This window comes from Pseudonaja textilis, chromosome 14, assembly GCF_049901715.1.
Source record: "Pseudonaja textilis isolate UNSWEBS1 chromosome 14, rPseTex1.2, whole genome shotgun sequence".
Classification (NCBI taxonomy): Eukaryota; Metazoa; Chordata; class Lepidosauria; order Squamata; family Elapidae; genus Pseudonaja; species Pseudonaja textilis.
In genome coordinates this window covers 3370515-3382556 of record NC_142003.1, presented here as the reverse complement: position 1 = coordinate 3382556, position 12042 = coordinate 3370515, and the positions used below count along the sequence as shown (strand labels likewise).

Here is a 12042-nt window from a genome sequence, read left to right as displayed (position 1 = left end):
GAAAGATGTGACTTATGACCGTTTTTCACACTTACGACCGTTGCATAAAGGATCAGGTGCTCCACATTCAGATGCTGGGCAAGTGACTCATATTTATGACGGTTGCAGTGTCCCAAGCCACATCAATGGGGAAGCCAGATTCACTCAAAAATTGTATGACTAGACAACTGCATTGGTTCGCTTAACAACAGTGGCAAGAAAAGTCATAAAATGGGACAAAGCTCACTTAACAATGGTCTCACTGAACAGAAATTTGGGACTCCATTGTGGTCGTTAAGAAGGACTATCTGTATTCCACTGCAACTTCTACCATAGATATCCCAATGCTTAGTTTTTCAGTTCAGAAGTCCAAATTGAATTCCACACAACTTGGCTCTCACTTGAGATAAACTCAAGTTTGTTTTGCCAACTTGACGCAAATTCGATTCAGCAAGTCGTCACCTGTCAGTTTTCTGCCCTGACGTTATTAAAACGTGTTTTTGATATGGAAATCAAGAGTGGGGGGATGCTTGTACAAGCGGGTTTGGAAGCCCCAATCTGTTTCTGGGTCAACCTTTAAAATTCAGCCTGGGTAAATGCTCTGTTACACAAACACATTATTCTTTTGAGCATCAGAGCAGAGGCATTTACATTTTGGTTGAAATTGACTGTGTCATTAATTCAAGAACTCCGACCCAGGGCATTTGGCAATTAAAAATGAAAACTGGGTTATCACCAACACGGCAGGAATCCGCAAACCTATTAAGTGGTGACGAACGACCTGTAAATGAAAATGTTAAAATGCAGGACCTGTAAATGAAAATGTTAAAATGCAGGCGTGGGGAGGAGAGAAAAAGCTAGAAAGTTACTCTTTCTTTATGTGCAGGTGGAAAAAGGAACAAAATATACACCAAGGTACAAAGAACCTTGCTGTCGACATTTGGAGAAAAATATTTACTCTTCGAAAACAGCTCCCTTATATGCAGGGATTCATTTCCAAGTTATCTGCTTTAAAATAGATTTCCAAATGTCAGGTCTGGAGGTAATCCTAAAGACTCAACTGTTCGAAGAAAGCCAAAAAGGCATTCTCTTTCTCTCTCTCACACACACAGACATGCCTTTTGCTTGGCTTCAAAAGCCAAAGTAAGTAAACAAATATTATCAAAATAAAGATCTTGTAGTGACATGAAATCAATTCATGAGGGCTTTTGAAAACAAAAAGATCCAACATAGCTTGACCCTTCCAGAAGCATCTCCAACCCAGCTGGATCTGCCTGTTGAACAAACCCTGGCTAAAGGAAACTAGGGTTTATTTGCAGGTCGGTATCCATTGACGTAATTATGCAGGATCTCAGGTCAGGGAAGAAAGACGACAAGATCCTGAGCATAAGAATCTCCTGTGCAAAACATCTCCCTGGACTTATCCAGCATTGGTGTTAAGATGAAACACCAGTCTTCTCAACTTTGTGATGGTTGGCACCTATCCTTAGTACTTTCTGACATATGCAGAGATGTGGGTTTTTTGGGGGTGGTGGTGGGTTTGGAAAGAATTGGTTTTTTTGATAAGACAGTCTACTTTACATTTCGCACAACCACAGCTTCAGGGTTATGATTATTTGCAAAGGGAAAACGCAAACCAATGTAGTTTAATGTAGCTTAAAAGAAAAGGGCAGAGAAGACATTCAGATCAACCCACAGTAATTAAAACCTTTCCCCGCTATTTCTTTTCTTCCATGATGTTCATCAGGGGAGCATTTTTTTAAGTCTCGAAGGGCTGCTGAGGTCAGATGAAAGGAGGAGGCCTGCATTCTTGAAATATTAACAGCTCTTTTATTTAATTTCATCTTACTGGAACCTTCTGAACTCGTGAACTTCCATTTCACCTTCAATTTTGCATCCGTCCTTATCTGGGGCGGTCCCAAACCTGCAGTTAGATCTAGATCACTGCTACGATTACCGGCTTGCAAAACTTACCAGAGGAAAATGGATCGAGATTCCGTTCTATCTTGTTCATCACACACACACACATACACACACACACAAAAGCCTACGCTTTGAAGTGAGACAAGGGATTGTGTGACCTGACAGGTTGATAGTTACTGATTTATTACGGGGTTTTGTTTATTTATGTATTCTGCCTTTCCTCCAAGCTCAAGGTGGCATACATAGCTCTCCTCACCCCCCCGCCCCCTTTGTCCTCACAACAACCCTGTGAGGTAGGTTAAGCTGAAACAAAACAATGGCTGGTCCAAGGTTTACCCAGAGAGTTTCATGCTTTTAAACCTGGTTCTCTCTAGATGAAAGTCCAACGCTCGAACCATAACACAACAGAGCTCTCCCGGGAACTATCCGTTAAAGGTTAAAAATATTTTAAAAATTCTATTCCTTCTCTGTCAAAAATCAACAGGAATGAAATTAAGGAACCCACGCGGTTGTTTTACAAGCCTGTAGGTACGACAATTCTTTAAAAGATCCACAAATTTTGGACCTTTTTGAATCACCATTGGCTGTTTTTATTCAACAGACAACAATTAAAATAAAACTTTTCTCTCTTTCTCCAAAAGGCACCTGTGGAGCCAAGTGCTGTGTAGGTCAGCCATCCCAATGAGGTAGGCTGTGACTGCAATTCCCAGAATCCCCACCCCCCCCATCTGTCCAGTAGGCTAAGAATTCTGGGAAGTTTAGGCTTCGAATGCCATTTGGAAGCCGTCTAACTGGGATAAACTAATTTTACTGTGCTCTGGGATGAAGATTTGGGGTAAGGGTATGACACCCCATTGTCAGAAGGTGAACTGGACTGCAGGTAGGCAACACAAAGGAAATATAAACACGTATCCGCCGTTTTAGGTGGCAGTTACCGAAGTATGATATTGCTTTGCAAGTAATTTTTTTTTTTTTTTTTGCAGATAATTTTTCATCAGTTGGAGTTCTGAGATACAAAATAGGATGATGCACTTCTCTTCCTTGGAGAGTGAAAAACAAAAACAAAAATAAAAATAAACCTGTTTTTGAGGTCAGATGTTCCCACCTGAAGTTCGTGTCTCTGTCCTGCATTTTTAGTATGCTCGCACATAAACTACCATGCGTAAAAAGGAAAAACGAGGAAGGGGTGAAAATTAAAAGGAAGGCCAGGAGGGATAGAGAAATATCCCAAACAATCAAAATGGTCTGTGTCTCTTTTTTTAAAAATCTCGAAAGAAAGAAAGAAAGAAAGAAAAGAAAGAAAGAAGACATCTCCGAAGAGAAAAACAGAAGTAAAATTCATTCCTTGGGTCCAGAAAGATCGAAATTTTTTTGCCCAATTCATTTGGCACCTCGACATTCCTGACAAACGTTGCCCCGTCCTTCCAAATGTTCAAAAGAAGATTTAAAAAAAAAGCGGGGGAAGAAACCCACTGAAATGATCCAGGTGTTAAGTAATTGCAGAAAGAAAAGAGTTCTGCTAGGAAAACAAAAAAACAAAAAACAAAAAGAGAGAGGTTTTTCTCTCCCTCAGCGCCTCGGGTGCCACTTCTCATCTTCCTGCGGCCTCATTCTCCAGCCGATTGTCCCGAGGGGGCCGTGGAGGTGATGACGCCAGTTTGCAAGGCCGCGACCACTCTGGGGTCTTCGATTCGGGGTCGTTTGATATCGGGTTCTCTCAAAAGCTCGTCGGGATCTTTCATCCCGGCTTCTCTTGTCTGGCTGATGACCACGGGGGTGGAGGAACTAGCCTGAGCTGCAAGGACTTGCAAGGGGTTCGAGAGGGCTGGAGTCAAGGGGGTAAAAAAAAAAAGAGAGAGAGAGAGAGAGAGAGAGAGAGAGAGAGAAAGGACTTGAGAAAAGCTCCCAGCGTCTATTTGGATGAAAGGTAAAGATTTCCCCTGTCCGGTTGTGTACGACTCTAGTGTGTGTGTGTGTATGTTTGTGCTCATCTCCGATTCTTGGGGTTGGACTAGATGACCTACAAGGTCCCTTCCAACTCTGATTATCAGAATGATCTTGGCCGAGGGAGCCAGCATTGTCCAAAACATTTCCATGGTCATGTGGCCAGGATGAACTCTACACTGAGGCGCAGTGAAAGCTGCTATCTCCTAAGTGGTACCAGAGGTGATATTCAGCCGGTTCGGACCGGTTCTGTTGTACCGGTAGCAGAAATTTTGACCAGTTTGGAGAACCGGCAAATACCACCTCTGACTGGACCCCTCCCCCCCCCGCCCTTTTCCGTCCTATATTCCATTGATTTTTACCTCAGCTGCCGCGTCTCAGCTGAGCTAAAAAACAGCTCACCTCACCGAGAGCGATATTAGAGTGCTGCGTGTGTGCGCAGAGCGATTGAGCGCTGTGCGTGCACGTGAAGTCATCTTTGAGGGCTGCACATGTGCACAAAGTGATCCTTGGGGGATGCGTGTGTGTGAAGTGATCTTTGCCGCGCCTCAGCTGAGCTAAAAAAAACAGCTCACCTCATGGAGGGCAATCTTTGAGTGCTGCACATGCGCGCGAAGTGATCTTTGAGTGCTGCGTGTGGGTGAAGGGATCTTTGAACGCTGTGCTTTGAAGTGTGTGAGTGTGCGCGTGAAGTGCGCAGAACCGGTAGCATGCAATATCTCATGTGACTGCGGGGACCCTCCAAATTCATTTTATTTTATTTTTATTTTACGAGGCAAAGCAAACTCGCTTTGGAGAGAGTCTAAAGGCTCGCAAACCCTGGTAGAACAAAGGAGAGATGTTTTTAATACCTACCGTAAGTCCCACTGCTTAAGCTGTTTGTGGGAATGGCATGCTTTCCGTTTTGGGTCACCGTGCGGACAGGCAACTGGTGCTGCCCGAGGGCCATGGGGGTGGCTGGCTGCAGGATGGTGACCGTCTGTCCGGGGATGCCCTGACCCATTTGGCTGGCCACCGTCTGAATGACCCGACTGGCAGTCGGTATGGCAGCAAAGGCGATGGTGGGTTTCTCGTCCAACCCTGCAGGGAGAGAAGAGAGATTTTATTTTATTTATCTGTATCCTGCCTTTATTGTTTCGACAAGTTAACTCAAGGCACCAAACACATCCAACACACCGTCCTTCTCCTGTTTTCCCCACAATAAGAAACCTGTGAGGTACGGTTAGGTTGAGAGACAGGGACTGGCCCAAAGACATCTAGCCAGCTTTCACGGCTAAGGCGGGACTAGAAATCACTGTCGCCTGGTGATTGGCCCAAAGTCAGCCAGCTGGCTTTCATTACTAAGGTGGGATTAGAACTCACTGTCGCCTGGTGATTGGCCCAAAGTCACCCCATTGGTTTTCATGGCTAAGGCGGGACTAGAAATCACTGTCGCCTGGTGATTGGCCCCAAGTCACCCAATTGGCCTTCATGGCTAAGGCAAGACTAGACCTTTGCCATTCTAGGGGCATTCTGGGGGACAAGATCCTACCCCGAGGCTCACCAGCCAAGTCGAGGACAGTCCCTGCCACATCATGGGTGCTCCCAGCTGGCCCCTGGTTGGTCAAGATGTAGCCATTGGCTGAGCTTGCCGAAGTCGTCACAACTCGGACCATTGTAACAGTGGGGGCTTGCTGCACCACGTGAACCGCGTGACCTGAAGGCTGCTGAGAGGTCATGATGGAGGCGGGCAAATAGGCGACTGGTTTGGCCACCAGCGCAGAAGGCCTGGGAGGAACAGCCATGATCACCGGCTGGGCACTTACGGGAGATCCTGAAAAAGAGACGGAGGGGGTGGAAGAAAGGGAGTGGAAGAGGGAAAAAGGGAGGAAGGGAAGAAGAAGAGACTCATCACTGGCCAGAACAGGAGATTGGAATCCAGCATTCCTGAATAAAGTTAAAATAAATTTCAAGAACCACACGCCACTAAAAACCAAGAACTGGTTTCTCCAAACTTGACGATTCACAACATTGTCCATTTGAAAAAGCTGGGGCTGTGATGACCCAAAGGGGCGTGGCACAAAGGCAACACAGTGAAATACGCAAGAAGAGTCCCTTTATTATCTCCAGCTTGGCCCCACAATGTCCAGGTTACCTTTGGGCTGGAGAAAAACTCTCCCAAGAACAGTCTTTAAGTGGAGGAGATTCAGTCCAAAAACAAAGTACATACAAACTTGTAACTAAAAATCCAAACAAGCCAAGCTGCAGTAACTTGACAGGGCAGGAGAAGGAATTGCAGACTTGAAAGGCCAACAAAAAACACACAGCTGGGAAGTCGCCAGGAACCCAGATAAGCCTAGACGATACCAGATAACTCACGATTGGCTTCCAACAACTTTGCTGTGCGTAGTTTTCCTTTTTCAACACTGTCTTCCTAGCTACAGCTAATGAAGGGAATCAGGGCCCTTTCCTCCCCCGTAAGCCACACAACTCACGTTGCTCCCTTCTCTGTTCCTCCCTGTGTGCCCTAGGATGAAGAGGGGAAGGGCCTCGGTCTTCCTCCAAATTCCCTCTCTCTTGCTCTGTCCACCTGGACTGTGCCTTTCCCCAGTTTCTTCCACAGCCAACAGAGCCACACTCCCACTCCCTGTCAGCTGCTTGGCCTCCCCCTCCGAATCAGATTCCGACAGGGGCATAACAGGTGCCCCCCCTTGCTCATGATACTCTTTTGAGGTAATTTTCCCACAGATACTCCTAACATTTGTTTGCTATCTTGAGCCCACATCAAGGAGTCTAACAGGGTGGCAAAAACTCTGGATAGAGCCGACCGCTTTACTAGAGGCTGTCAGCTGCCACTTTACGCTTCCTTGTGTGCCACACTACCATGCGGTAACAGTCTGCCGTGAACTCTGGGGAAAGTAGATGGGAGAGGAAGGCTTGGGGAAGGGGGAAAGCGAAAGTAACTTCTGTATCTTCCTGAGATGCTGCTTCAAGGTCACCCAGCTGGGAGAAGGTGGCAGCTACATACCAACCTAGCTTGAAGTAGCGGTTCTGAAAATATCTTGCTTGAGCCTGATTGGTCATTGGAGGTAGGTGTGTGTGTGTTTTGTGACAGAAGGAAGGAAAAGGGAGGAAAAAGTTGAATAACTCTCGGCATGTGATTCTCAGTTCCGGCTGCGCATAACCGCAACACTTCGAATAAAACGCTACTTTTCTCAACCAATGGAGCCAAGGATCTTTTTTCTATGTAGAGGTTTAAGGGCTGGCAGGTCCAACAGAGGCACCTTCCTTACCAGGAGCACTTTGTGAATATCGATACTCGGGGACAGAAGCAAGCTTGGAACCAAAATCGTGGTCATGAGGAATCGGGGAGCCTTCCCTCGACACACACTCTGGAGTCTGTAGGCCACTCGTGTGGGGAGAAAGCAGGCCGGGGTGAGTAGGGGAGGCGGGCGCGCTCCTGGAAGAGAACCAAGAAAAAACCACAGATCAAAGCCAGCATTCTTTGCAAATTCAGTGTACAGTTTTGGATAAGCTAATTTTATTGTCTTTTTTTTTTTTAACAGCCCACCTTAAATATGAAACTCTGTCGCTGCCCTCAAGAAAGTGAACATTTTATTTGAAGTTAACATTCTACGTCCGGCACTAATCTGGCGTAGCCAACTCTGAGATATGTAATTCACCGTCCCCCTTGATGCTGCTTTCCCCTCCCCCACCCCTCTGGGTGTATCATCCAATGAAAAACCAAGAGCCAAGAGTTATCAATCATGTTCTCCAATTAGATTTTTGCAGGGCAGAAGCTTCAGTCATCTAATCAGCGTTTGAAGAAAATATGAATGGAATGCACTTTCGATTCCACACTGCCGCCTGCTCTTTGAAACTACCCCCACCTCCTCTTTCTGTTGTCAACTATAAAACGTGTATACAAAATGTTTTATGAGTTGACAGAGTCTCTAGCTGAACCTCCAAAACTTAAAGAAGATTTATTAGGAGTAAACATGCCGGCACTGCCTGGTTGTAACCAACTGGAAATAATTATTGCTTCTATGGTTTGGTCTAAATTTCTATTTTCAACTTCTTATTTTTTTAAAAAACCATCCTCTTGGCCAATTTTTCTGTAGTTAGGTGGTGGTGAGCATTGTTTTTTTGGCTGTAACGTTGAGCTTACCGGGAAGAGAGAGGTCCAAACGGGGTTCGGAAGCAGGACACCCCCCTTTGCCTCCGTTTTCGGAATGCCTGCTCCACTAGCTTGCCTTCCGAGGGAGGGTCTATCCGCCAAAAGGACCCCTTTCCCGGCTCTTCTTGAGAACGGGGGACTTTGATAAAATATCGGTTCAGGGACAGGTTGTGCCGAATGGAATTCTGCAGGAGGGAAACCGGTTAGTCGAGATTGAGCTGTGGTGGCGCAGTGGTCAGAGTGCAGTACTGCAGGCTACTTCTGCTAACTGCCAGCTGCCTGCAATTTGGCTGTTCGAATCTCACCAGACTCCGAAGGAGTAGGAATGGATTTCCGGAGGGGTGGGGGTGGGGAATTGCAGGCTACAGGAACCAGGAGCACTATTCAGGTGACCCTGAGCACACAGATAAACCCCCAAGTGGCCTCAACAACCTCTCTAAAAGAATGCAAATGACCAGCTTTCTGCAAGGAATATCAATCCTTCCATTCCCCCGTCCTGTCAGAACTGAAGAAGCTTCTTGGATGAGAAGCGAAACATCTTCAGAAGAAAAGCAAGCAAGAAAACTTTACCTGCCAGCCTTTGTCTGCTGTCCTGTAATACGGATAATGCTTTGTAATGTGAGCATAGATGCCACTTAGTGTTAGTTGCTTGTCCTGAGCTGACGAGATAGCTTGAACAATGAGCTGGGCGTAGGAATACGGTGGTTTGGACTCGTCCTGTGGACCAGAAACACAAACACAAAAGGGAGATTTTAGCAGCTTCGCAGGACATTAATAATTTAGGCCCCAGCTTGTCTAACAAGGTCAGAGGCAACTAAACAGATGCGTTTCAAGGTAAAGGAAGGACCGAGGATTTGAATTTAGAATAACAGATTTGGAAGGGATCTTGGAGGTCTTCTAGTCCAACCCCCTGCTTGGGCAGGAAATCCTAGACCACTTCAGACGAAGGGTTATCCAATCTCTTCTTTAAAAACTTCCAGTGTGGGAGCATTCACAACTTCTGGTGGCAAGTTGTTCCACTGATTGATTGTTCTAACTGTCAGAGAATGTCTCCTTAGTTCTAGGTTGCTTCTCTCCTTGATTCATGTAGGACAGACTAGGGCAGGGTCGGGCCAACTAATCGCCAGAACTACCGGTTCACCCAAACCGGTCCAAACCGGCTGAATCACAGCCTTGTAGCTGGTCCTCTCTCTCTCTCCCTCCTTCCTTCATCTTTTCTACAGCTCCTACTGGGGAAACAGCAGGAAGACAACCAGATCCCACCAACTTAAGCTTTCTCCAGGTCTCAAGATGGCCACCTCTCTGGCTTGGTTATCTACCTATACCGCTTACCCTCCCGACCACTGACGCAGCTTTTGCACAAGGGATAGGGCAAGGAGTCTGCCAACCTTTGGGCTGTCTCCACCGGAGGCGTCCGTCTGCTGCTCCAAAGTAGCTTTTGCTGCGTATTCGGCAGCCAGTTGGAGGTCAGAGGTAACGTTGTGGGTAAAGCGATAACCTGAGGAACCAGCACCTCGAGGACTAGCCGGGCAGGAATTAGGGACACTGAGGGGAAGAAAGAGAGAGTTGTTAAGAGTTAACTCTGCTAATCATCACCTTCGTTTAACAACCCCATAATCCCTTGAGGGGTGAAGTCTGGGCAACTGAATGGACCAAGCAAGAGTGTTTAGTGGCCGGATGCTCTTCCTGTCGCCAATCCGGAGTTTTGTTCAGTAGGTATATTCTCATTGTGCACACAGAGAGAAGTACACTGCCTCTGCCTAGGATCGAACTCTCAGCTTTCTGATTGCGAGGCGAGAGCTCCAGCTCTAGGCCACAGCACCACTCCCATTGTTAACTCTGCTAATGCCGGGTGCACAAGATCAGGTCTAGCTTGGAGTTAAATCAGGGGAACAGAATTCAAGGAGGGTTGGACTTTCTTTGTGGCTACGAAAAGATTCTAGACTGGTTCCTCTCTTGACTCCACTCCCAGGCTCTGCTGCTCCTTTTCCTACGTTTAGCCCTTGGCCCAGCATGGAGAATGTGATGACAGTAACTCCAAAATGATCTGTTTCTTATACATTTGATTGACTGGTGGATCAATATGATTCATATAGCTGCCATCTCACATAAGTGACGCAGGATGGCTTACAAGATTACAATGGACAAGCCCACTCAAGACAGACCTCCCAGTGCCCAACAATCAATACTTTACACACACAAGAAATACTTTTACTTTACTTTGTCCTTCAAGTTATGACTAAAATTGAGCCCAAAATTTATATTGCTAAGTGAGACATTTATTACGTGAATTTTGCTCCATTTTACGACTATTCTTGCTACAGTGGTTAAGAAAATATTGCATTTGTTAAGTTAGCAACAGGGTTGCTTCGTGAATCTGGATTCCCCGTTGACTTCGCTTGTCTGAAGATCGCAAAAATGGACCATGTGACCCCAGGATGCTGCAACCACCGTAAATATGAATCCTCTGAATTTTAATCACGTAACTATGGGCTGTTGAATAAAATGGTCGTAAATGTAAAAAACGGTCATAAGTCACCTTTTTCAACGCTGTTGCAACTTTGAATGGTCACTAAATGAACTGCTGTAAGTTAAGGACTATCTCTTCTCATCTGACTAAGATATCTGCAGGAAAAGGCTGATGGTGAGCGAGGCCAACTGTTGATCCTTGGGAGCTGGGGGCGTTTATATGTTGGGTGGGTTCCTCTGTTTTAATCTTGCAAGCCACCCAAGATTTACTTGTGCGAAGCAGGCAGCTAAATAAATAAACCATATTCATAAATCAAATGTCTTTATTTTATTTATATAGTATATTTATATAGCTGTGCATCTCGCAAACCTGGGACCAACAGCTGAAAACCTCCATAGCAAACTAAAAACAGTCAAAAATAAATAAAACAGACATATAAACAATCAACCCAGCAGACGAACCCGTCAACCATTAAACCGAACGAAAGAAGCGGGATTTATTTTGGATCCCGCAAAATAGCAGACAAGAGCAAATTTTAAGAATTTCGCCTTTTAAGGATTCTGCCTAAAAATTGTTAACCAACTTTTCCACTGAAGGTTAACACACACCAGTGGTGGTATTCTACCGTTCAGCCCAGTTCGGCTAAACCAGTAGTAAAAATGGCTACTGTTTGGCAGAACTGGTAGTAAAAAAACAGCTGCTGGTTCGGCCAAATCGGTATTTCTTTCTTTTTTTCCTTCCCGACGATCAGCTGTTCCGACGATCAGCTGTTCTGACAATCAGCTGTTCCAACATCCCCCTTGCTGTCTTACTGCTTCGCCTAAGTGGCTTCCTTAAGGCCCAGGAGGCAAAAAGGGGTGTGTGTGGGGGGGTGCTGCAAAAAAAGAAAAAAAGAAGACACACCCACCCAGTCACATGGCCACTCCCACCTAGACACGCCCACAGAAGCGGTAGTAAAAATATTTGCATCCCACCCCTGGCACACAGCTAATTCCAATAAAACAGATTAAAACCGCAAGGTACAATGACAACTGCAGATAAGGAACCTGTGGTTCTCCGGAAGTTTACTCAACTGGATTTTTTCTAGCGAGATCTTCTGTTTTTATACTGAATTACCGTCACATGGTTTCATTAGGCTGAACAACAAATCAACCTGAAAGAGCAACTTAGATGAACCTGCTAAAAAGGCTTAGGTCTTTGTAATGATTTGACCTCAGGTCCACTTCCTTCAAAGCTAATATCAGAAACCTACGAAGAGCCTTCTCCTTTGGTTTCCTTCCCATTTATAAGAGGATTTCTAAGAATTTCAGCCTGACACGAGTGTAGGGGTCAACAATGATTGACCCAGCTCTAAAAACAAGGTAGTTTTATCCTTAACATTAAAACAGTTTTCAGTTTGGAAGGCAAACTTCCAGACACCACTGCAAATCTGAATGGAAATGGTGGAATATTCCCTTTTCCTTCAGCATGAGGGAAATATTTCCTTCTAGAATGTTCCTTTTCTGGATCGATGGAGTTTGCTCATCCCCTAATGGATGGAAATCGTTGCAATGGATGGAAACTCATCAAG

The 12042-nt window shown here is 45.5% G+C and overlaps 1 protein-coding gene across 1 annotated transcript in view; it reads right to left on the bottom strand.

The window, feature by feature from the left end:
• Positions 1-2064: 2064 nt before the first annotated feature.
• The window catches only part of FOXK1 (forkhead box K1), a 46716-nt gene continuing 36738 nt past the window's right edge, over positions 2065-12042 (bottom strand). Inside the window, exons 3-9 of the mRNA XM_087941983.1 lie at positions 9391-9547; positions 8573-8719; positions 7994-8187; positions 7119-7285; positions 5390-5659; positions 4702-4926; positions 2065-3727 (exon numbers count right to left, since the gene is read on the bottom strand). Coding sequence (XP_087798109.1) covers positions 3510-3727; positions 4702-4926; positions 5390-5659; positions 7119-7285; positions 7994-8187; positions 8573-8719; positions 9391-9547 — 1378 coding nt within the window. The 3' untranslated portion in view covers positions 2065-3509. The remainder of the gene's footprint in view (positions 3728-4701; positions 4927-5389; positions 5660-7118; positions 7286-7993; positions 8188-8572; positions 8720-9390; positions 9548-12042) is intronic.